The 27,145-nt window shown below is 37.7% G+C and overlaps 1 protein-coding gene across 1 annotated transcript in view; it reads right to left on the bottom strand.

Moving 5' to 3' along the window:
* Window positions 1-27,145, bottom strand: part of CHD7 (chromodomain helicase DNA binding protein 7) — a 178,743-nt gene that overhangs the window by 35,405 nt on the left and 116,193 nt on the right. The window contains 11 exon segments of the mRNA XM_079796311.1: window positions 5-260; window positions 1,289-1,432; window positions 2,628-2,804; window positions 3,939-4,182; window positions 4,538-4,659; window positions 4,753-4,890; window positions 6,409-6,492; window positions 9,649-9,763; window positions 15,598-15,653; window positions 21,663-21,728; window positions 22,788-22,925. Of these exon segments, the coding sequence (XP_079652437.1) occupies window positions 5-260; window positions 1,289-1,432; window positions 2,628-2,804; window positions 3,939-4,182; window positions 4,538-4,659; window positions 4,753-4,890; window positions 6,409-6,492; window positions 9,649-9,763; window positions 15,598-15,653; window positions 21,663-21,728; window positions 22,788-22,925 (1,540 nt within the window).

The following is a 27,145-nucleotide window of genomic DNA, read 5'->3' as shown; positions in this document are numbered from 1 at the left end:
TTACCGTTAATTAGGTACGGATGATTGCAGCACTTGCGTAGTTCCATCATAGTGTTTAAAAGGTTAGGTACGTTAGCTTGACCGCCACCTTTGGAAAGAAATGTAAAATTCTTCTCAAGGATGGCTCGGTAATACTTCTTCTGAATGTTTGTTAGCTCAACTTCAATGATAGTTTCTTCTTTGGGGGCCAAGTTCTTTTCTACATCCTCCTTGAGACGTCTCAACATCATCGGCTTTAGAATAGCCTGGAGTTTTTGCACCTAAAAAAGGACCTTAAGTAAATACTGATGTCATGACTTGGTTGCACGTTAACACATATCCTAATGTGAAAAGGCAGGATTATTATCCTACTAGTTTACCGTTCAATTTCATGTGTCAAAGCCCAATAAGGGGATGGGAGGAGACTTGACTTGGGGCAGTGAACAGACAGTAGAATATACAGATGATGTGTTGTAGAATTGTATCCCTGAAACCTGTATAACATTATTAACCAATGTCACCCCAATAAATTCCATTTTAAAAAGCCCAGTAAGGTTACGAAGGCAGGAAACTTCCAGTTTTCATAACAGAAGTGCATGAAGGTTGAATGATCCAATGTCAAATGAACCATTCAACCAGGAGGCTTATTCTACTCATTTCCTTTTAATTCTGTTTGTCCTGAGCGGTGGGGATGATGAAGGGGAAGGAAGAGACCGTGTCAGGGGAGGGGGCGGGGCCTCTGCTTGAGTTCTCTTGGTTTCCAGAAACAGCGAATAAGCCAGGAGGTAGCCAGTCCTGCAAGCAGAGGTGTCTCCCTCCAGCTCCCTTTTCTGGTGACTGGCACTAGGGTACAGCACACCAGAGTTTTTAGGAAAAGTAAAACAAAACAAAACGGACTTCACTTTGAACTTAACGGAAGAGATTAAGACTAGAACTTAAAACTCCAGGAGGCAAACAGTCTACAAATTTCCGTGGCTTCTGACACTATCCCCAAAAGTATACAACCTTCCCAAAAGCAGACCTAGCAAAACCACCATCCTGAACAGCACAGCAGCCTCTGCAAATTACACAAACACCTCTACCCATCAACAACCCTTCACAAGGGCAAATGGACAGACAGACAAGAAAACCTCTGTCATGAAGACTTGGTCTGTCCAAGGAAAGGATATAAAGCTCGCTTGTCTACGGGGCAGGAGGACAAAACTAAGATGACTTACATTTTTACGTTAGTTTAGTATTACTCCTTTGCCATTTCATGACTTAAATCTTCAACTGCATGACTAAAATACAAAGTAGACGTGAGAAATACCTGTTCTTCTGTTTTCAGATCACCGAACTCCTGCATGAAGGTGGTTTCTGAAGGGAAGCGACTCGGTTCCAAGAAGTGGAGCAGGCTGAAGAGCTCCTCCACAGTGTTCTGCAGCGGGGTCCCCGTCAGCAGCACTTTGTGTTCCTGCAGGAATGCAAGGGGAGCCAGTGACAGATCAGAACAAAGACCGTTTCTCAAAACCAGAGCCTCTCTAGTACCCATGTTCCTACTTCTCTCTGAAGTTAATTCTGCACCACCCTACGTCAAGTTAAGGAATTAGGCACAAAGGCGGAGATACAAGAAAAAAAATGGTCCTGCCCTGACCGGTTTGGCTCAGTGGATAGAGCATCGGCCTGCGGACTGAAGGGTCCCAGGTTCGATTCCGGTCAGGGGCATGTACCTTGGTTGTGGGCACATCCCCAGTGGGAGGTGTGCAGGAGGCAGCTGATCGATGTTTCTCTCCCATAGATGTTTCTAACTCTCCATCCCTCTCCCTTCCTCTCTGTAAAAAATCAATAAAATATATATTTTTAAAAAAGAAAAAGAAAAAAATGGTCCCTGATTCAGATGCGCACAGAGGGGCCTGCCTGGAACTGCAGGCCTGGTGGTAACTGTGTCTTGCCATTTCGTCTCTTTCTGGGGTCATTAGGTCAACAGTGTAGTGCCCCAGCTTCACAAGTCCCCTAAGGGTCTGCTTTTTCCGCATCAGAGCTGAAGTTTTCCCTAAAATCCCCAGGCTCAGATAAAGCTCCCCTGACTCTTTCTGTTCTCTGCATCAGCAGCGCTCGCGTCTCCCCATCTGCTTCCTGCATGACTCACGTTGCAGACAAAAGAAGTTCTTCTATACGCAACAGCACATGAAAAACTATTTTGTTCTTCAAAAATTTCAAACTAGCAAAGGGGTCGGCTTGGTTTTAAAGACCACAATCACTTTTTTTTTTTAACAGATGATATTTCTAACGTTTTGTCTCTGAACCAAGTCAGGTATTTCTTTAAAACAATTCCTCCTGTTTACGAGCTCTTTCACCAGCTCCCCTATCACATTTGTGCCCGTGTCCTACTTCCATACATCCAAAACGGAGAACTGTTTAGCAATTACTTGAAACTCATTTTAGGGAAAGTATCACGACTATATGATGCTGTGATACCGGCCAACAATGTCAGAATCAGGAAGACAGCAGCCACTTTTGTGTAACTACAAGCGCGGGAGGATGTATCACAACATTTGACAGACTTTGCAAACACCCTCCCCAGGCATCAGTCCAATCCAGAGTGGCGGGAATGCTGCGCCAGCGACAGTTGTATTCGGGTTCAATGGAATCACCAAATGATCACTGACCAAGTCCATCATCTTGAGCCCCTCCAGCAGCTTGCAGTTCCTGTTCTTCAGCCGGTGGGCTTCATCGATGACTACACAGCGCCATGGAATATTCCGAAGCTCAGGACAATCAGTCAAAATCATCTCGAAGGTCGTGATGATGGCATGAAACTTATAGGACCCCTTTATCACTCGACCCTACAAAAACAACTCTGATTATTATCTAGCACTACAGATTAACAACTCTGAGAATAAATAAAGAGCATAAGACATATGGATTTATCCCTTTGGGGACACCTTTATTTTAAGTAACACGTATTTTGGAGGTTTAAGCTGCTGTGGTATAAGAAGGCCTTAAAATCTTCCCTTTTTCAACGTTAGAAAATTGTTAGTAAAATTTCTGATCCAATTTCCTTACAGATCCACATGCAGTAAAGTGCTACTAAGAGTGCCCATTCTAGTCACATCCCATGGACTCCGAAGTGAAAGGCCAAAGGCACTGTGTACTAAGCTAACTTAAAAAGAACTTTTTTACTTTTTAAAGTGTTTTACCTTTCTTTTACTTTTGTAACTTATTTTTTTATTTTTAAAGTGATAAAACAAAAATCATTCACTTAGGATAGAACTTATAATAATTTCCCAAATTTAAAGATAAATACAAAATAAACAAGTTTCAATATTTCCATTTTTAAACAGTTATAGGGCAGATTTTACACTTAAAGCAAACAAAAAGTAAAACAAAAATCTCTGTCCTATTCGCAGTTATAGAAATCCCATTTACTACCTAGAGCTTAAAACTAATTTAGGGATTACTATTCTCCCTTCTTCATCAAGTAATTTTTAATGTTAACATCACAGAATAATTGCAGGTAACTAGCAAAGTGAAAATTCACAGTAATTGCTACTAAGAGCCAAAGTATAAACTCTTCCCTTTGGATGTATTTCATTCATTGTGTCACTCAAAATTACGTGCCTAGTATTTTTCATTTCCAGCAAGAATGTAACAAAATATTCTTTCTATTTACATTTTTAATTGCAAAAGAAAGCCAATTAGCAAATCAACACATTAAGTGATTTTCATTGATCATCCAAGATAAAAAAATTTCATTTATTTTTAATCTAATAATAAAAATGATTAAGCTATAAAAATGAAAAGCTGTAATTATGACATGCAGAGATATAACACAATCATAAATTAGGTAAGAAACCTAAAGCAAATTTCTCAATTTTGCAAAATCTAAACCTTTCCCTCAAATCACTGAGACCATTTTAAATCCCAATGTTTTAAAATGCACATACTACGCATAGGCAAAACCACCTGTGATGTTTTACCTGGGGATCTTTGAAGTACATTTCATACAACTGAATGGTCCGACGACTAGCTTGACTCCCATGATACACAACCACGTTCAACTCTGTCCAGGTACGGAATTCCCTTTCCCAGTTGGGGATTGTGGACAATGGGGCAATTACTAAAAAAGGGCCATGGATTCCTTTCAAATATATCTCATAGAGAAATGTAATGGACTGGATAGTTTTTCCCAAACCCATTTCATCTGCTAAAATGCAGTTTCGCCTTTGGGAAGGAAATAAAAGAAGGAAAGTTTAATGAGTACAGATATTAGTCACTGCTTTTCTTTTTTTTTCTTTTCACAAGACATATATTACTATACTCACAAATGCCTATTTTAGATGTTATCCTTAGCTTCAGTAAAATACATTTCCAAGAAATAATTATTTTTACATACTTCTATCAACCTCTGTAATTATTTGTTGAATAAATAATAAGCATACTTCCAATGTTTGCTGTTTTATTATAATCTTAGTAGAGAGTTAAATGTTATTAAGTTATATTTGAGTACTATTTTCAATAACTACAAAGGAAAAAACAATAGGCCTTTTTAAAAGTGAAGGAAACATGTTTTACATACATGTTGTACCAATTGAAAAGTAGCCAGTTTACTCCCTCCAACTGGTATTCCCTGAGTTTGTTATTGTTTTTATACTCCCTGGAACTCTCCGATTTCTTCCAATCATCAGCAGGAGGTCGCTCCTGTTTCAAATATAGTAAATCCCATTAGTGGTTTCTCAAAGACCGCGCGATGCTATTTTCAAATTAAATCCCCTACCCTCAGCCAATTCTTACCACGCGTGCTGTTTCTGGCTCCCTGGACATTAGTTTCTCAAACTCCTCGATCTTGGCTTGATCGATGTCCTGCCTGAGCTCCCAAGTGCTGTCCTCATAAGGCAGGGAGCACCACTTCACCAGGTAGTGAGTCACAGGCTGGGGCACGTTTAAAGGAATCAGAATCAGATTCATTTGACCAAAATGCTCGATGTATAAAGGAAATGCGTGCTCTACCTCATTTGTCAACAGACACCACCCAAGCAACAGTAAGACTTAATGGGGAGAAGTTTTAAAAGTAGTCCCTAGTTATAGAGTCTCAAGTCTAAACTGGAAATAGTATTATTGAGTAGTATTATCAGAACAAATTAATTTTTATTTAAGTCACTGATAAGTAATGTTCAAAAGCTAAAAGGTATAAATATCTAGTAAATAATAGCTGAATTTGAGCCTGTGCAAATTATTTGCCAGGTATTTGATTCAGATGTATATAGTAAATTATCTTAGTATACCTATAGCTATAATAATAAAAGCGTAACACGCTAATTAGACCAGACAACCTTCTGGACAAAGCCAGGGCTGCGAGGGCCGCGGCTGCGAGAGCCAAGCCCCTTGCACGAATTTCGTGCATTGGGCCTCTAGTATTTATATAATTGGTTAGTTTCTTAAAAAAATAAGAAAAGGCTTGAGTTTATTAGGATTTCTGCTTTTTTCTTAAAGGGAGAAATACCGTTTGTATCCAATCACTTTAAAATAATGTGTTTCAGTCCTAGCCAGTGTGGCTCAGTTGGTTGGGCATCCTACTGTGCACTGAAAGGTTGCCAGTTTGATTCCCTAGCAGGGCACATGACCAGGTTTCAGGATCAATCCCCAGTAGGAGGCATGCAGGAGGCAGCCAATCGATGTTCCCCTCTCATATCAATGTTTCTCTCTCTCTCTCCCCACCCCCTTCCTCTCTCTTTAAAAATCAATTTTTACAACAATAATGTGTTTGAGTTCTAAAAGATTGGAGAGCAAAATATTTTGGGTAATATAGATCAATGGAATTTTCTTTGTTTTTTCCTCTAGAAAATGTTTGGGTCTGCTGACCTTCATTTCAGGACTAAGGTACATTGACCTCGTTATGATGTTAAAACCATTTGGTGTACTATGTAAATATATTATGAAATATATTTTTTCAAGTGAAACTAAATAATAAAAAAGACAAATATCATGTAACTGATATCTTTATTTTATAACATCCTCTGTGCACCACATTAAATGAAGTTCATCAACTTCACTAAATATGCCCAATGTTAAACATTAAACTCCCTTCTGCTACAACTGCACTCTTAATTACATAAGGAAATTTTGTGCTACATAACAGATTTATACCGAAATGTACTGAATTCTTTTTATTGATTATATTCTGGAATTGTGCAAAATGTCGATGTATTCGTTTCATATTGAAAATTGATCTCTTTTAAAAAGCTCCTTGACAACACATAAACACATTTAGCACTATTATTAAGTCATAAAACTAATAGTAAGTCAATAAATTTCAGTTAAATTTGGACCAAGTGTGCCATGAGCCAAGGCTCTGACCAGGACCAGACCTAGGATGGCCACGATCACTCTCTGTAAACACACATAAGCTGTCTGAGTCTGCGCCCCCTAATACGAATGATCTTCTGTTACCTCTCCCCGGTCATCTGTGCTACGTGCAAAGTCCATTATCCGGTCAACCTCCACATAATCTGGATTAAAAAGCTCATCTTCAATCTGCACCAAAGGAAAAAAAAATTTAAATGTTTATTTAATTTCTGAGAGTAAACACTATTCCACTTTTCACCAAGCAGTAATATTTTGGGTCACAGCAACACAAAATTTATATTTGGCAAATTCTTTTATATTAATTGAAATGCTACAATTTAGCAAAATCATTCCCCATGAGGAAATCAGACTTCTCAGACTTTGTTAACTGGGTCTTTTAATTACTGTGTGAAACCTTTTTACTGTGAGAGAATGTTTAAGAATATTTTAAATGAAGTGTGAAATTACAATTCACTAATGAGCAATCCAAAAGGCTGATGGCATGCGAATGCATTCAGCATTCTTGAAACTACAGCTTGCAAAAAAGACCCAGAGCCATGCACAGTACGTGCTATTGGAATCTCATAACTCCCAGAGTGGTCTGCTGCTTTACAGCATCATTTACAGAATGTTATTCAAAAGCTAAAAACACTGAAACCAGTGAAATTCATATTTTAGTATGAACAGAGTATGATATTTGGTTGTCTTTGCCAATCAATATTAGTAGCTCATTTGAATACAGTCTGTCATTAAAGGTTCTAATGATTTATTTGTACCGAATACAGAGCATTTAGCTAAAAGTATTAGGGATACAAAAATAAGGCTTAAATAATTAGGTTAGTTAGCCAATATATTAACAATTTTTACAAAATAAAGTAATACTGCTTGCTTGCAGAGTTATCACATTAAAAAACACACACAATATGACTCAAAGGGAAGTTACAGACTAAACCACACTTTAAATAAGTCAGTCAGATAAGTTAGAAAACAAAATTCATATTATCGTATTCCTATCAATTTATCACTAATATAACTGCATTAAAATGCTTTGCAAAGACATATGAGACACTTCATATGCGCTGAATTGCAGGTTGAAAAGATAAACTGTTCGATCACAGTCGGCTCAAGGATAACACACTGTTCCCATTAAAACACTGGGTTTGGATGCTTTGAACTGTGAATTATAAATCAAAAATCAAAAATGTGTTTCAACTGCCTCAGGACTTTACATAGAGTTGATCAGCGAGGCAAAAAAATCATTGAAATGCTCACTTGATTTAAAATATCAATATATTAATGCACCGGCTTTGTCAAACGAGTCTAGGTTTAGGCACACAATATGTGTGTCATTCACAACAGCATAAGCACTAAAACTTTCTAGTAACTAGTTGTGATGACAAATGCTCTTTTTAAGACAACTCATTCTTAAACAGAAGCTGTCATTGTGAATTTAAATCCTTAACTTTACTCCTAAACGTTTCTATCTTTCAGGTGAATAATCTATGCATGCCATCATGCATGTGCTGCAATTTCCAGTTTCAATAATCTCCTTGAAATAGAGATTTTAATTGCAGCAGACTTATAAGAAAGCATAAGATGAAACAAAGAATGTAAAAGTAGTCAGAACTTAGCAAAACCTAAATCCAGGACCATCTATGGAATATGGACAAACAGGTGTGTGTGTGTGTGTGTGTGTGTGTGTGTGTGTGTGTGTGTGTGTGTGTGTGTAAAAGAGAAAGAGGAAAGGAATCTCCTTTATCCTTTTCCGCTAACACTTGGATTCTCTTCTCAGACTTCCATTCAAGTCAAAACTTCAGATTCTAGTTGACAAGTTACCAGAAAAATAATATATTCTAACCTTGATGTAGGTGATCCATAAAGACAGACCCACACAGACAGGCTACAGAGCCAGGGCCAGGCACATGTCCGTAAAGTGCATCTGACTCCAGGAAACACAGTCCAAATAAATTTAATAAACAGAACCAGGACCCAAGGCTGTGAGGGTAAGTTAACATAGCACGCTTTCCTGTTCCTTGCCACTAATCCATAGAAAAGGTCAGCAGAACATACGGTATCTCTTTCTAAAAGGAAGCTAAATGATTTCAACTTGCCCAATGTCACAGACATTTAACCTTCGTTTCATTAAGAAGGGCATGAAAAATGGAACTTCCCATTATTTTCTTGGAAACTGCCCTTTCAGAGAATCACCTAAATATTCTCCAAGATGTAAGGAGTGAGTCACATTTGCACACCTCCCTTCCCCTCAGTACTGCAAAGACGCCTACTACTCAGAGTAACAGAAGTGGTGATCCAGACATATGTCCAGTAAAGCAACCACCATCTGATCCCCCATCTAATACAAACTTTACAATCTGCCTGTTAACCATGTAAAATCTGCATGGAAATCAGATTCCAGGGGAACCCAGACTTGTCACCTGAGATTATAAGGATTTTATGACATAAAGTACTGAACACTCTTCTGGCCCCACCCCTATCTCTACAAAGAGGTGGGGGTGTGAAGTAAGCTCTTAAACAGGTATTATTTTGCATCAATTTCACACTTCCTTACATTTTATATTCTGTTAACTCCTTAATGGAAAAGAAAACTAAGAAATCAGCAAGTTTAATCTTTCAGTGTTAAAGTTTCTTTTTTATCTACTAGAGGCTACAAGTGAAACCAAACTGGTGATCAACAGTCCAGAGCCCCCAGGAAGCAGTGTGTGAAAGCACTTTTTTTAAACGTAGTTGACTATGTTGGGGAGAAACCTGGCCCTTTTTAAAAATGTGGATTTTTCTTTCCTGCCCTAGGTATGGTTACCTTCTCATCATAATTGATAACCCACGCAGTAAAGGAAGATCGCAAAGATATGCCAATTTCTACACCACAGCACAGCATTTGTGAAAATTAGTCAAATGAACTTTCTGTAATGAGGCACTGACTTGAACAAGTTTGCCTCATACCTTCCCCAATAGAAATAAACTTTTATTTCCTAGAACTTGTATTTAATACGTACTGTAGAGTTTTTAACCTGCTAAATTTTAATAAAACTTTTTTCTACTTACATTTTTCATATCTACTAACTGGACTTTCATTACAAGACTGTAATCATACCATCGAATTTCCACACAATATCTTAAGGACCAGTATCTTCTAGACTAAGCAACAGGAAGAATGAGAAATTTCCTGTTTACAAATATTTTTTAGCAATAACCAGTTACCAATATGCAAGTAACAGCACCAAATGAGGCAAACTAGTTTTTCTTAATAAACTACTGAACTAAAATTCAAAATTCAGAACATTTAAATAAAGTAAGTACTTTAAAAATTAACCAGGTATTTCATACCTCTGAAAGGAATTTGTTCTGGCCCTGCTTTGCCTTAAATCGTTTAATCTTTTGCTGAATTCTCTTATCTTTTTCCAGATCTTCTACAGATGCCCATTGACAATGAAGATAAGAGCTAAAAAAAATAAAATAATATACTTGAAACACGTGAAAAATAATGAATCCTTTATTACATATATGTCTTTTATAGTTCCCCCAAAGTCAACTAAACAGCTAATTAGCAAAATAACCTGTTTACTCATACAGGCTGCTGAGCAACATTCAACATAATTACTAACTTTTGAGACTAAGAAAAGAAAATCGGTAACAGTGCCTAAAATGTGCCTTCTGTCCTAGCCCCCAGCTCTCTTATCCACTTCCCATAAACAAACAAATAAAATAAAAGACCCAACAAGGTGTTTTACAAGTAAATGGATTACACTTCAATACAAAACAGTTAAAACTAGAGGGTGGCCTTAATTATGAATTTATATTTTGAGCTTTTTACCATTAATTGAGAAATAAAAAGGTTTTCATCAAGTTAAAAGGAATTCAAATTTGAAATAGCAAAGGAACACCTAACACTTAGTCCTTCTATCCAGAGCAATCAGGGAGAAGGGCCCACCGCCCACTCTCTGAACACCCATGCCCCCAAGTGCTCCTAGCCAGTTCTTGCCTCCCAGCCCAGCCCTTCCAGCTCTGCAATGATGCCCCTGTCCCTGTGCATTCTCAGTCTCTAATATCTACCCCATCCTTGCAATGTCACGTCCCCTCCCCTGCAGACTCACCAGCCTGCTCAGAGCACGCTGTGTTTTCTCTAACCTCAACTTCAATACTCTCCATCCTTCCTTTTCCTTCCCCAGGACTCACAGGTATATAGTTAATGCTTTATGGTAACTTTGACATTATTTTATTTGGAATTTCAATATTCTTTAGTACCATTATTCTCTCCTATCCTTGATGGCCTCAAGTGTCCCTTATTTCTCTTACTAGTGAGGGCATTAAAAAGAAATGAGGGGCTTGAATATAAATATAAATACACACACACACACACACACACACACACACACACATATATATGTATATACATATATGTATGCATCTTTCAAAATCAAGGTACTACTCTTAGAAACTGTGCAGCAATGATTAATGATATCAAAACACTTATGGTATTAAGTATCATATCATTTATATTTACGTAATGTTTAATATGCATTTTCAAAGGGAGGACTGATTTAGTCCTACAATTGAGGGAGTTACTGACTTTAAATATATATGCCTATATAGATGTGAATTGATGTAAACCCTGTACATACATACTCTTAAGAGAAAATAGGCTAGACGAAAATGCATCAAAATGTTAATAATGATCATTTTGTGGTGCAAGTATTGCAGTATTTTGTTTTCTACTTTCAACCCCGATCTCCCAAATTCTCAGTAATAGTACTCAATAGTGCTATCACCAGAGCAAATACAAGAATAGCCTTTCCTAGTCTCCTAGCTCCTGGGGAGGAAGGGGATGCGTGCAGTCAGTGCTCTTGTCTTGACTGCCGTGTGCAGGCCTCTGAAGCACCACCAGCGTGGCCAGGAAGTGGGCACAAGCACTTCTCTCTATCTCTCTCTCTCTCTCTCTCTCTCTCTCTCTCTCTCTCTCACACACACACACACACACACACACACACACACACACACTGGGCTGAAGTTTTTGGTAACTCTGCTTCACTATAAGGAGAAAGACCCCACCCCAGGCTTTTCACCAAGATCAGAAACAGGTGAAGGGTGCGCTCTCTCCCCACTATTATTCAGTATCGTATTCAAGGCATTATCCAATGCCATTAGGTGAGAGAAAGCAAGAGGAGCAATAAAATAAGAAGTAAAACTATCTCTATTTGCAGATGATATAACTGCGTAACTGCAAACCCCTAGAGAATCAATTAGAAAGTTAATTCAAAAAATAATTCCAGTAATGTAGCAGGATATAAAGTTAAGTCAACAGCCTCCATTCACACAAATAACAACAAATAAGATGTCATGTTACAGAAAATCTCTTTTATAATATCAACAAAGGTAAAATACTTAGTAATAAGTTTAATAAGAAACCTGTGAAACTTAACATAAGGAAATGTTTAAAACTCTCCTATGACAGATACAAAATTAGAGTTGAACCAACTGCAAAGATATCCTTGTTTTTAGACAGCGTGAATCAACATTATAAATTTGCAAATCAACACAATGTAAATAAAAATATAAACAAGCATTTTTATGGAGCAAGACAATTTAATACTGAACTAAATATAAAAATAAACATGCAAGAATATCCAAGAAAACATTAAAAATGGAAATGATCTTAGGGGAATCCAGACATTAAAATACACTATAAGACCTCTCTAAGGAAAACAGTGTGCCGCAGGCTCCCGACTAAAGCACAGATGTAGAGCCAAATAAATATGTATCTTTGGTACAAAACAGTGGCATCTCAAAGAGCTGGAGCAGAGAGAAACACCACGTGGATGAGGCACCTAAACACAGACGATGAATCCATGCAAGCTCCAGAGGAAAACACAGCGATTCCTCTCTAACCTGGATGCAGAGAAAAACTTCCTAACTGTGACTCAGAAGCCAGACCCAATAAAAGAAAAGATTAATAGGTATAACTATATAAATATATATTTAAATTTATAATACAATAAATTTAAAAGACAATCGAAACTGGGGTTGAGGGAAGTTAGCTGCAATATATAACACAGATAAGGAATTAGTATCCCATATAAAGAACACTTAAAAATTGAGGAGAGCACAATAGAAAAATGAGCAAAAGACATGAACAAACAACTGACAAAATAAGACATAAAATGCCATTAAATTTATGAAAGTACGGTCTACTTCATTCAGAATAAAAATAAATGCTACTTGGAACTACACTGAAATATAATTTCTCACAAAAAGTAGAAAGTAAACTGCGCTGTGTTGGAAAGACTGGGAAAGCGGGTGCTCTCTGCCATTGTGGACTGGATGCAAACCAACACAACCCTATGGAAGGAAATGTGGCAATGACAGAGCTGCATGTGCCTTCGGCCTTTGATCTTGCAATCCCACTTCTAGGAATTCACCCTGAAGCTATGCCTCCAACAATTCGAAAATATGCAAGTGTGGGAATATTTACTGCAGCATTATCTGTTACAGTAAAGTATCAGAAGCCACTTATAGAGGAGACTGGCTGAATAAGCTATGAGATAGCCGTGCAGTGGAGTACTATGTAGCTGTAACTAAGAATGAAGAAGACCTGATGAACTGTCAAGTAATCTCCAGAATGTAGTCTTGTGAAAAAAGCAAAGTGCAAATGTGTACTGCTAACATGCTATTCTTTTATGTGCAAAAAAAGGGGGAAATAAGTATTATATTTTATATATGTAATATGTATGTACATACACATATACACATATCTTTATATGTATCAGTAAGAATGGGGGCAGGGAGCTAAAATGGAATACAAATACAAACAGAAACTAATGAACCAAACTGCACAGCAAATAAATAACTACACTGAGAGGGGGCAAGGAGGAGGAAAAAACTAACCCAAGGAAATTCTGAACAAAGTAGTTAGCCTCTATACCCTCAGGCTAAATTGAGAAAACTGTAAACAAATACCAAATGAACTTGTTACTGGCTTCTTTTTCACAGAAATATGGTCTAGTAATTCTGAAACCACTTCCTGTATATTCTAGGACTGACAAATAAGCAAACATATTATAGAAAATATAAGAGTCGGGTTTCTTGTAGTCAAAGAAGGGAGTTATTAATATTAGAAGGGGAAAGGATAGAATAAACCCTTTGGAAGTGATCAATATAAAGGCATTGTTTTTTACTGTTGGTAGGTTGGTAGGTAGAGGTGTGTGTTTATGTAATTGACGTGTGTGTGTGTGTGACGTGTGTGTATATATGTCACAAAGACATACACATGTCCATGCACGTAAGTGCACACACAGACATAAGCACTCCCCTCTTAGCCCTATCCACTGAGAGGGCCTAGCATGACTCCCCAGCAGCCAGGAGCACATCTAAGAAAATTGCCAGAGGAGTCCGGAGCATCGTCCTGTGTCAGAAAAGGAAGGAAGAGCTCAAAGAAGCCGAGACAAGGCAAAAGGAGAGAGGAGCCAGGTTGAAGGGGCTCCCAGTGGTCAAATCTGGGATACTGCGAGCAAAGTAACTGATAATAAAGAATTATGACCCATGGAATCAAGTAAAAAGCCACAAGTCTGCACGGCTATAAATAAGCAAATGGGTAAAAAGGTTAAAGCTCTTCCTTATAGTTGAAACCCAACTAATAAATTTAGGAGTGATGAAACCACTAAATCACCACTTAGCAGCCATTATCACATTTATTTCTACAAGGCACTTTTTAATTACACAAAGAAAAACAAATTCTTTGTACCATTTTTGCATTATTCCTGTAAATCTGAAATTATGTCCAAAAAAAGGTTAACAGAAACTGTTCATTTTATGGACATTTAATTTCCTTTAGATCCCAATAATGTCAGACAGGAAAGCTGTTTTTTTAGAACCTTTGCGTCCTCTCATCTGACTGACGAAGGACGGCTGGGCCCCTGGCCTGGCAGCAGTCCTTGGTCAGGAGCACCGTGAACTCCTCTGGGGCTGGGCCCGGCCAGATGAGCTGTTTCCTATGACCAGCACCCCAGGTCCCACTGCCCCACCCTGATTTAGTGGATGCCTACCTACCAGTGTCCTTTTATGGAATCATTACTTAAGCACCTTTGCTCTAACTTTAATTTGGTAAGTATACCAAGAACTCACTCTCCCACTCTCTCTGGCTTACTTTGTTATCTCGTCTTTACCTACCCTCACCACACTCTTTATACGACTGTATAAAATCATGTCATACTCATAATTTCCAACTGTGTACACTCATCATGCTCTGAGTAGCGAATGATGACGACATTGAATGTTTACCGAACATTTTTTATTGCCAGACTCCGTATTTCCTTGTACTCTCACATAACACTGATAAGAGACTTCCTCATCTTCTTACTTGGTAAAAGGTTTTGCTCACAGAACTTCAGAAGTGCACCGGTTCATTAACACAATGCCAAGTGCAACATTGCAGAAGGATAAAAAGCACGAGGCTGATACTTTTATTATCGAGGGTAGGGTAAGTTTTCTTAGGATGTGCGGACAGTAACTCCAAAAGCCTCTCTTTAAACCCTGGAATTTATTAATATGGTACTTGAGTTCCTTCTCCTAGAACGTTTGAAGAAAAATTAATGTTTATGTTATCAGCAAGTATTCTCGTCCTTGCCCTGTGACTGTTACTGAAGTTAGAAAACGTCCTTGGTCTTCTTCAGCAAGATGACTACTGACCCTTAAAACGATGCTGTCTCGCCAAAATGTGTGTTCGGTCCTAATAAACTGCCTACATACATCTACAACACAGATGTGTTTTCAATTCAATTTTTTAAAAGTTATACACTTCAACTTCACCAAACAAAAATTCGAAACAAAAACAGACAGACATAGCTCACTGCATTTCAACATGTGAGTGACGTCACGGTTTTCTAGAGCTTTGGCCTGACCGTGGACTTCTCAAGTGCCCAGCATTCCACACACAGAGAGGGGAGGGAGGGGAGCCCCACAGAGTGAAACTCCTCGGAGGATTGGCGAGTATTGCTACTCACTTTCTCTTACTGTACGAGTTTTTAACCCTCTAAAAAGAACTTCATGGTTATACATCAAAGTTAGTCCACTTTTACACCCATTACACCTCTTCCAGAAAAATCAAATTCATGAAATATCAAAAGGTATTAGGCAATGGTCTTCAAAGTTCTAAATATATCACACCAATTTCCAAATTCCCAATTATTTTTTATTTCCCCAATATTTTTAAAGCATTTTTAGTACTTCAAAAAATATATTCCCCAATCCAAAAAATAATAATAATAATCACAATCTACTTACAAGTTTTTGTATTTCACATAGAATTCCTCAACTTCTACCTCCTCTCCGGATTCCTTCTGCAACAAAAGAAAATGTCAGGCGCATACTTAAAACCATCTACTGGAATATTCCAAAAGGAAAGGGCGACTCCCGTCTGCACACGAAATGGGAATGACAGAGGCAGCACAGGCCGTCCTGGTACGACGAGCACGTTGCGAGCTGGTGGGCGGCCGGGGGTTGTAGACCGACACACTTAGGCCCTCGCACGTTGCTCGACGGCTTCTAAGACATGAATCATTTTAACTCCTCCCTAACCACATGCAGCTTCATTCACAACAACCTGACCCCAAATCTGGCTTCCTGCCAAACCCACAGTGTTAAGTAGACGCCAAGTGTACCATTTTCTCAGGCAGCAGCCAATTAGCAACTGCTCTCCTGAATGCCATATGTATTATTTTTGGCTGCCTCATGGCAACTTTACATTGTGGGTTTTGTAATGTTTTAAAATATTTAAAAGACATTTATTCCTCCATATAGTTAATAACTCTAAACAAGAAACCGTATAAAACTAAACCTTGTGCGTATGCTGTAATTTCAGTGCATCAGCATTCACAGTTTTAGTTTTACTCACTGGTACAATTAAAATCTCTCAGACAAGATGTCTCACAAGCATCGCGGCCAAATAAAATTAACACTCCAAATACGACACTGAGGTAAGGTTATTAGCATTGTGATGCACACCAGCCAAATCAAGCGTTCCCTGGTCACGTTATCAGTACCATCTCCCTTGATCCTACCGACCGCAGTGGATGCAGGAGATAGCACTCATCTGACATGTTCAGCATGCCTTTCAAGACATTTTTTCCTTTTGGTTTTAGGCTATTAAACAACTCATAATGTGTAATTTTCTTCTGGAACATTTGATCAGATAAATCGGGGATATAAATATAAACACTACTTACAGATGTTTAGGAATTGGTTGTACACTCTTACAAGAGCACCCAAACCTGCCTTGAGGGTCACATTGAGCTAAGCTGTCTCAGAAATACTGCAAAAAAAGTGAAAGCAAGTAGGAACAAGAGAGAGGCGACAGTCTCCCTCAACCCTTAATCTTCAAACTATTGCCAAGATTGTGAACTTAAACTTTTCTTCAAAACCCTCACATGTACCAGTTAAACCTAAATTTGAAACAGTTTTTCCACCTGCCTAAAGGTCACCAAGAAGATAGTATTCATGAGGGTGGTCCAAACCCATTATCGGGTTCTGCCCTAATGGATCTAAAAACGGTCACACAACCATAAAACAGCTCCTTAAATCAAAGTATTCAGAACTCCGTCGATGTTTCAGACATTTAGTTGTCCGAAATGAAATGTTTGCTGCATGCCTTCAAAAGCCAGCAACATAAACCTGGAGCTAATTTAGAGATAAATGTAGCCAATTCTAGTGACAATGCATCTAGGACCCACCTTATTTTTTCCTAGAAGTGATTTCAAGGTTATGTTATCTTTGCACAGAACTGGAGATTCTAGTAGAAAGGCAAAGGTAAGATACCAGATAACCAGAGAAAATAAAAAACCAAGGCGAGCCTATACCTTCTGATGCTTCTCATAGCATACCCTGAAACTGAAACCTAGAATGGAATTCAAATGTCTGATCTCCTGCCCTAGTTGGCTTGGCTTAGTGGTTGGAGCATTGATTGGCCTATGGACTGAAGTGTCGCAAGTTTGATTCCGGTCAACGGCCCGGACCTCAGTTGCAGGCTCAATCCTGTGGCTGTGTGCAGGAGGCAACCAATCGATGTGTCTCTTTCACTTCAATGTTTCCCCTTTTCCCGATCTTTCCATCTCACTCTAAGCGGTCTCATCACCCCATAACTGCGAAGTGGGCACCAAAGCACACAGGGTCAGCTCTTGGACAATAGAGATGGTTTTCATTCTGTCTCTAATCTGTTCCCAGAAAGCTCTCACTCTTACAACCATCAGCTGTCCCTGACTCTGGTTTAACACCCATTTTCTTGTCATGATCAGATTTTCCTCTGGGAACCTGCCATGGAGATGCCGAACAAGCGGTCTAGAGCTGTCTCGGAGGAAGTGATTAGGTTCTGAGACCTCTTTTAGTAGTACCTGGAGCTGGTGCGGAATTGTCCCAGGGCCCATTGCTTTCGAATGTCTCAAATTATAAGCCTGTGCTCTAACTGACCACACATTGAATCACCTCCTTGCCCCTAGAACTATAAATAGAACTGTTTTATAACCTTTATTTCACATAAATATTATCATCCTGATTGCTTCTACATTACTAATAGCAAAACAATTAACAGAAGTGAAAATTCATAAGCCCTCAGGAGCATTATTTTAATTATTCTAAATGGTGGTCAGTTTGACCAGCCTCTGGTGATAGTTGAAAACAGCTCCAACCCCTACTCCCAGTGCCTTAATTTTCAGAAGTCATTTCATAGCAGGCATTTATAATAAAAAACTGAGTCAAGACACTATTTCTGCACACACAAAAATTCCACTCAACTTTATTCCTTGGATGGCTACCATTAAATTTGACAGGCCTCTAAAGTAATTTTATGTGTTCAACAGAATAATTTGAGAAATGTGTATATTTTTTCATTAGACTCCAAAACTAATCTATTGAAATCCTTATTATTCATATGATAATTAAAGTTCCAAACATATTAAGCCATTCTTGCCTCACTGTTCACATGAACTTTGATCAGGCAATGAAGCGACTCCTCCATCACCTGGATTCTACACCAACCACCCAGCAAATGATGACCCTGAAGAGCCAGAAAGAATGAATGGCCTTTCCTAAGCATCTTAGTGAATTAGGCAGTCACTCTGCAGAAACAAAGCTTCACTTGAGTATAAAAAAGAACAAAATCCTCTGAATGCATAAAAGAATGAGAATGTACCTCAAAGTATCAATACGGCAAAGGTACGAACCTCTCCTACTTCTGAGCCAACCCACCACATACTCTGATAGATGCCACATCATAGGCTCACTTAAGGAGAAAAGGACTTAGGAACAAATGGGATGAAGACTTCGGCCTTCCTTATACTCTATTTTTTTGTTCCTGAATTTAGCTAGAGAGGATTAAAACAAACACCTTGGGATTTAAAATAAGCTCTTCAAAAGAAAATATATCATGTAGAGAAAGATAAAAGAGTTTTAAGGAATACAGTCAGAGTTAACTTTTAAAACAATTCAGACCTTCTGATATAAAAAGGATTTGAGTTTTCCTCAAAGCAGAAAGGGCTACAGGATGACTAAACATGGAAAACAAAAGAATTAACCTTTATGCCATCCAAAAGTCCATTCTTAAATCTACCTCAAAATTCCAGTACACAGATCAACTCTATCCCTTGCACTGGGTCTCACCCATATTCATTTGGGTTTAGAAAAACGTAACCTCCTCAGCTGCCCCTATTTAAAAGGAGGTGCTGTTAAATAGGAATTGTCCCAGGGCCCATTGCTTTAGGATGTCCCAAATTATAAGCCTGTGCTCTAACTGACCACACACTGAGGGAGCTACAGTCTCCCTCAATCCCTAATCTTCAAACTATTAGGGATTTAAACTAAATAATCTTCAAACTATTAGGTCACAGATGGGGACTTCTGTGAATCTCCATCGTAACAGATCATTCTTTAGGCTAGAGTAGTGACATTGACTTGACTCTGAAAACCATTAACTGCATCCCCACTATGTGTCAGCACTGTGCAGGTCGGCTCTGAGAGCTCATGGCCAGTTTCTGTAGTGCTGCCAGGGGGAGATAAAGGCACCTTCTCAGAGCTACTTCTTCAATTATTCATGGTAATAGGAAACAGACCAGCAGGCACAGCTAGAATCCACAGGAAAATCTCAAATTTCCTTTTGTTTCTATTTGCCATACTTCCCTCCAATGTATTAAAACTGATAACTAACATAGCTATTTTGAGAACAGTAGCAGTTTAAAAAGTTAGTACCTGCTAATGTGGACAATCTTCTAATGGTTTTTTGTTGTCCTTTATGAAATACTGGCAATCTACAAGCAATTCAATGAGCTCTACAACTCCTCTTTACTTCAATCATACCTCAAGGCCTACCTCCCCCTCCAGAGAAACGTTTCATTAATATTCTCCATCCTAAAACTCACCAACTCAACAAACACTCCACCCTCATATAGATTATAGTAATTTTAAACTCCTGTGATAAGATAAACCCAGTCATCTGTAAATGGTAATACCTATTTCTAAAATGTGGATACCTATCTTTTTAAAGTAAAAAAATAAAAAAAGAAAACCCTCAAGTGGGCAAAATAGAAGGAAAAAAAGCAATGTCCTACATAATACATAGTCTAAGTAGCTCTGAATAATAGAGCTAATTATCATTTCAACCCCCAAACCTGCTGAGTATGCCTGCTGAAGCACTTTTAACTGAATGAAAATTAATATGTCCCATCCAAACCACAAGCTATTTACTCAAACAAGTCACTTCAATTCAGTGAAGGGGATTGTTCTTTAAAGCATGTCAAGTATTAAATTTTACCATATATCCACAATTCACAAATTAACAGTTCTAGAGTCATTAGTAGGACCAAAAAAACACACACACACAACCTTTCTAATGAGTTAAATAGTACTCATTTCTGCTTGAACAGGTGGGAAATTTGGTTGAGATTTAATTCATCAGAGAGGAAATTCTCATGTTCAAAGAGTCACCAGACAGCCACTCCATACACCTCCATACTCTCTACACTCAACTCGAATTTGAATAGAAAAAGCAAACAGTATTGCAATAAGGTAAAGAGAAGTTTACTTCTGGTGCCATACCATTTTCAGTCTAACGGGGGTGGGGAACGTTTTTCTGCCAAGGGTCATTTGGATATTTATAACATCATTTGTGGGCCATACAAAATTATCAACTTAAAAATGAGCCTACTATATTTGGTCAAACATTTAATTAACTCACCCTTAATGCCTTGGCAGGGCCAGACCGAGTGATTTCTCAGGCCTCATACGGCCAGCAGGTCAGATGTTCTCCACCCCTGATCTAGATAGTATTGAATAGTAAAAGTTTCCTATTTGATAAGCCTGGGATCTCACTTTAAGTCCCATAATCCCCCTTACCTACCTCTCTCGATGTGAAGTTACACTTTGTATATATTTTACTTCAAAAACACACACAACAGCAACTTATTTTACATTTCAAAACAATGAGGTTGTTTCCACCCACCTTGAAAGCAAATAAAAAGAAAGACCTGTGCATTTGACAATGACTCAAGCTGAAAGACGGACATCTATATCTAAAGAAAACCACTTTCTAGAGGCACCAAAAATTGTATGCTAGAATATGTAAATGCACTTGGGTGCCTATGCCATTCTTCAAAATAAAGAAAGCATTTTCTCAAACTGGGCAAGAGGAGAGATGGTTGGGATGAAATCAGGAATCTAATCGTAAAAGAAAACAGTGTTACTGAAATTCTTTGTCACCAAGTACGTGTCCCTCAATGACATAGACATCAGACTAATGACAGGTACTTAGAGCTCACCTTTGCAGATCAGCATGAATTTTTTAATAATTTTAAAGAATAAGTCAGATCTTCAAAAATTACACTGAAAATAGTTCTGTATTTCACCTTCGCACTGACAAAAAGATATTAATGAATATTTTAATTGTATATGTAAAGTATGAGAAAACACCTATCCCCTAAAATGATAAACTTCCATGGGGGATGGGGAACTAGGGGAGGGCAAGGAACCTACTTCCTAAGGGATATGAGAGATCAATTCGTATTTATTATTTTTATAAATAATATTTATGAAAAAGGCAGCCTTTAACCCTGAAAGTCCTATACATTTGTTTGAGACTTTTGAGTTTCTTGCCTACTCTAAATGGTGTAATAAAGCACCATTGGTTGATATATCTTAATTTGGGGCTGAATATCTCAAAGATTCATATTGGGCTATACATCAGACAGTATTAGCATTGTCACCAGAGGTTTTATTTCCCAACAGTAAAATGTTTAAAGAAAATTATAAAGCAAAAAATAAGAGTCATACATACACCATCGTTTTTGGTCACTCCAAACAGTGCTCACCTGTTTTTTCACTGAACGACTACTCATGATTTTTTCTACCACTGGACCTTCTGCATCAACAGATTCCTAAAAAAGAAAGTAGAATGAATCCATCCAGATGGAAAACATTTCATCATAAGCTATAAAAGCAAGAAACCATTCCCTTTTAGCATCTACCTCTATACCCTTTAAATCCCTATCTTTAAAACACTGGGTACAAAGTCGCAGTAGGGAAAAATATGATTGAAAAGAACAAAAATCTCACTCTGCACAAAGGAAAAAGGAAGATCTGTGTGTATTACTTCGTGATTACATAGTTTAATTACGTGGCCTAGCACGGATCCCTGAAGCCAGAGAGCATTCAGAAACTCCAACTGCCAGAAGAAAACCATCTCTGCATGAGAGCAGTCAAACACACAACTTTCTTCATCTAAACCCACGGGGTAAATACACTCATCATTCTGTTATTATTGTAGGCGGCTTTTATCCACGGAGGTCACATGAAACGTTACGTAACAATCTAGCATAAAAAAGATTACCAAACAAAATACCCAACTCCATTTAATATGTTTTACAATGGGTTACCAGTTGGTTAACTAAAGAACAGTAATGGTAAGAAAAAGGGCATTATTATGTAATCTATATATTTTTAAAAAAGATCTTTACCATAATCAATCCTATGTTACTACCCATATTTTATACAAACTATTTTATACGTCATTTACATTGCACAGAGAATAAAGTATGCCCTGCTGGGTACTACAAGGCAGTAATTTCATAAAGGGGCTCCTACAGTGCCTAACAGCAGGAGACAAGCTTGAGTGGTTTATTAAAGTCCCAGAAGCTACAGCATTGAATTTTCAGAGGTAAATTCAGCTTCCGACTCTTCCTCAATCCAGACCATTCATTCTCCAAAATTGTGTCAAATCACACATCACAGGCTTGTATAAAAATACATTTCGGCGAGCAAGGCATTTTAAAAGATGCTGCTAAACAGCTCGTGTCCCATAGCATGGTAACCAACATTAGATGAACGCTCTCCAGCTCCAACTCCATTGCTTTGGCTGAACTTTTCGGGTTCCAGCTACAACATTCCCAGTCCATCGCTCCAGCTGCAGCGAGAACCACACAAATCTGGACGCTAACCTGCTGCTCTGACTGCGAGGTGTTCGAGGGGGAGTCTCTCCCAGCAGCATCTGCATCATCTGCCTCCTCATCAGAAATCTTGAACTCCAAGTCTTCAGTGTAGCGCTTCCTCTTCACCTGCCTGCTGGACCGTCTCTTCTAAAACACAAACCCAACAGAGGGAGTTTAAAATCCATCATTGACGCGCTTTACAACTTCTCAGGATGGTGAGGTGGGTATTTTTAAAAATTAATCTTAAAGAAAAACTAATTTTAACCCTGTAAATCACCTAAGAAACCATTGTAGCAATGATTATAATGAAAATAGAGGGTGGGGGTGGGGGCATCTGAAGTCAGCCACCTGGGTCAGTTATGGCTCTGCCACTCCCAGCTACCTAACCTTCAACTAGGAAATGGAAATACCAACAAATCCTATTCCCTGTTCGGCTCAAAAGTGAAGGCAATCTTGAGGCTGGTGATGGATATACAGGGGTTCATTATACTTTCCTCTCAACTTTTGTACATTTACAATTTTATCCATAATAAAAGGGCCATAAAAGTGAAGACATTGGAAGATAATCTACATTATTTTCCGATTGTAAGGTTATAGATAAACACTAGTATAATATTATCCAAGGAACCAATAATATTTAAGAGGACCTTTTAAATAGAAGGCTTGCATCTTCATCTTGGTCCTAAAAGAAACAGTCTGAATACCTTTGAAGAGATAAAGGACTGAACACCAGAATTTATGATGAATGACCATGAAAAATAATTTTATTTTTAAAAAATATTTTTACCACACTGATTAGAATGTAAGAGATTGGTAATAGCTAGTATTAGTAGGATTGTTAGCAAAATGGGTCCTCTCTCTCACCACAGTGGTCAAAATATCTTTGCAGGACAGTGTGGTCATATCTGTGCACATTTAAAGCATGCCCACCCTCTGGCCCAGCAACTGCACTTCTAGTAAGCTACATAACATAACATATCTTAAGAATATCTTCAAGAGAAATTGTGAAGTAAAAAGAAAAGCAAGGCTCATAATAAGTAGCATATAATTCTATTTAAGATAACAAAAACCATGTGTATTTATTTGTATGTGTGAATCATCAATACCAGGGTGGGCAAAAGTAGGTTTAAATTACCAGCCATCATTACCTAAAAATATAAATCATAAGCAAGGACACGAAATAATAATAAGACAAATAATATAATTAATAAATAATAATACAAGAATAAACTGTTTTTGTATACTCACAACTATAAACCTACTTCTGCCCACTCCTGTAGGTAAACTCCTCAAAGACACTGTATGTCTTGTTTACTTTATGACTCAATAAATATTTGCTAAAAAAATGAATGTATAATATGCATGTTTCCAATAACAAAAAATGTGAAAAGACACATAGCAAATTGTTAATAGCTATTAATTCTGGGGAGGGAAGTAAATGGCAGAAGGAAAAGGGTCTTGTACATTTTGTTCAGAATAATTGTTTAACCTTTCTGATAAAATAATTACTTTTGTCAGTTAATTAAAAATGGGGAGAAAATAACCTTTTCATCAATGTACTGTGATAAAATCTAAGACAATGCTAAAATGACATTTTAAATCTCTGATAAATGCAAGATTACAATGAGTTTGCAAAGCACATAGGAGAAATAAAAATATTAAGAGAGGTCACTCAAACGTTTTTCTAAAAATTATGGAATAAAACTTTTTAAAGAGCCTTGTGGATTTTAAAGTTGGATAGACAGGCCGAGGCAAATTACCCACTATGTGGACCCAAGAGGGTCAGACACAGTGCCTTATGGCTCATGTCAGGACCAACAAACCCAGCCTCTTGCTCAAAGAGGACTGATTTTAATTAAGATCCTGCTCTCTCTGCTCTCAAAAGGGAGAGCAGCTCAAAATACAAACTCAGTGTACTATGACCATCAAATGGGCTGTTTGGGACTGAACTCTTAGCCTTCCACAGTCACGGCTACAAAGATATAGAGCACCTTTCTGACACAGTTATTTGGAGTAACATCTTATTAACAGACTTCCCAGTGGCTTAGACCAGAGGGAGTTCCTCCTCTGACCTTCCCTCGTCAGCACTGCCCAGAACAACCAATTCCAGGTCAAAGTGGGGCAGAAACCAGCAGGGATGCTGCCATCTGCCAACCTTACCCACATCCAGGGGAGAAGGGGGGGGGGCAATTTGACCTGATAGGCTCTGGAGCTAAGTGCCCATATTTAAATGAGCCCAGACTCACTTGGTGGAGTTAGGTGAGTTATGCTGTGGACCTTAGTTTCCTGGTCTGTGGAATGGGTTAATGATAGTCACTACCTCATGAGTAGACTATAAAGATCACATAAGGGAACTCATTTCAAGCATTTAGAACAGTGCGTGGTACACAGTAATGCCAAATTCAATTAGTAGAATTAAAGTCATCATTAATTACCCCCACCTTTCCAAAGAAAAATGAAAGTGCAATAAGGCTACTACAAGGCCTAGATGCTTTGAATAGCTTCCTTTCTCTCTTAGCAAAGTTGATCTAGACTAACTCCTGCTCATGCCCACTTTATCATCCCTCACTTCTCAAGAAGACTGTCAGTTTAAGATATAAAAGGCATAATATTTTAATTTTATGATATTTAGCATAATGTCTGTATTCCATTTGATATATCAATTTAACTAAATTGAATGGATTAATCTATATTTTCATCTTTATGTCATTACAATAGGAGTAATGTATTACTAATGATGCATCTATGATGTTTTATCAGGTTTCCATGGTTGGGGCCACACTGTCAGAGTATTTTTCCAGCATAAGTTACTAAACACCCATAAATAAGTCTATGATTTACATTAAATACCACTCTGATAGTAAATAAATGTGCCAGTACAATAACACAGGGCAATTTTTTCTTTTTAAATAGACATTTATATATCGGTCAGTACAACTTTTATAATGAAAGTGTCTCTTCATATCAAGCTTATGTTATAAATCTATGAAATAATGAGGGGTTAGTAATGGATACAAGGTCATTTAATAATAGTAAAAAACAAACAAAATACAATTAGAACTCAATCTTCTGAAATTTTTAAGTGTTTTATGGCTTCTCCACTTTCTAAATAATAATTGATCTTAAGTTCATTTATTTTGGGCATAAAAGTTCCTTTTACAATTTCCCAATATAAAATAAAATTATTTTATTATATAATGTATGGTCTGTTAACATTACTATTTGAAGTATTTTTTGAATCAAAATGAAATGTAAGAATTACATTTAAACCATAACTCAAGGCTTTTGAATTGGCCCTAAAATCATAGGTCAACTTGTCAAATTTGGTTTGCTTTAGAAAAGCCATTTGTAGTTAAAACAGGTATACTGAAGAGAAAATTTAAATGTGTTTCCATGATCTCACTGTTATAGTAACTTTGTGATACAATTTTGAGTTCATTAAAATTATATGGCATTTGCTAAAGTTTAAATAAACCAATCACAAAACTCAGAACTTTAGTCCTTAATGCATGTGCTACAGGAAGAAACACAATACACAGCAGCCAGCATCACTTCCTGTGTCAGAGACACCAAAAAAGGCCTGCCTTCCGCACCTGAGCTACGTGTGTGGCTGCTCGTATTGGCTGCTGAACCCACGACAGTTAAGCTTTAGCCAATTAGAAAGGATGCACTGATGTTCACTTGAATTGATTATCATTTTTCTATAACTAAAATGCAGAAGAAAAAAACCCTCAAAACTAGTATTTCATAAAGTCCATTTGAAACTGTAGTAAAACAAACAGACTTCTAAAAAATGGCAGCGGTGTTTGTGAAAAAAAAAAAAAAAAACACAACAGAATTTCCTTTATTCGTGTAAATAAATCCTCTTACTATTGCCCAAATACTACTGTAATAAAGGGCCTAGTTTAAGCAAACACAATTCAGGGGGGGAAAACACCATTGAGCATAAAAATGAAATTCAAAAGCATCAAAATACTTTAGTTTAAAACTCACTAAGCAATTAAAAAATATATCTACTTACCTTCCCAATAACTTTTCACTGCCATGTAAAATCAGAGTAAATTACAAAATTAACCCAACTGCCAGAGGTATCGCTATGTTAGTTATAAAACTAAACCAAAACAAAACACACTCATTCACACACTCTCTCTCTCTCTTCTCTCCCTTTCAGGCCTTAGATTAGGCTTTTCTGTGCAGTTGCCGATATTATCAGGGAGTTCTACTGAAAAACAGAAAACTATCTGAAATTCTTTAGAACAGAGCTGTATACTGCAAATATTTTGTTTCTAACCTTTAAGTGAATTGGCAGAGATGTAGGCAGAAAGTACTTAGTGCACTGAACAATTAGAAAAAAAAAAATCAAGCAA

Source organism: Cnephaeus nilssonii (genome assembly GCF_951640355.1).
Source record: "Cnephaeus nilssonii genome assembly, chromosome: 18".
Lineage (NCBI taxonomy): Eukaryota > Metazoa > Chordata > Mammalia > Chiroptera > Vespertilionidae > Cnephaeus > Cnephaeus nilssonii.
Note: the sequence above shows the minus strand (reverse complement) of the source record. Positions and strands in the feature narration are given on the sequence as shown.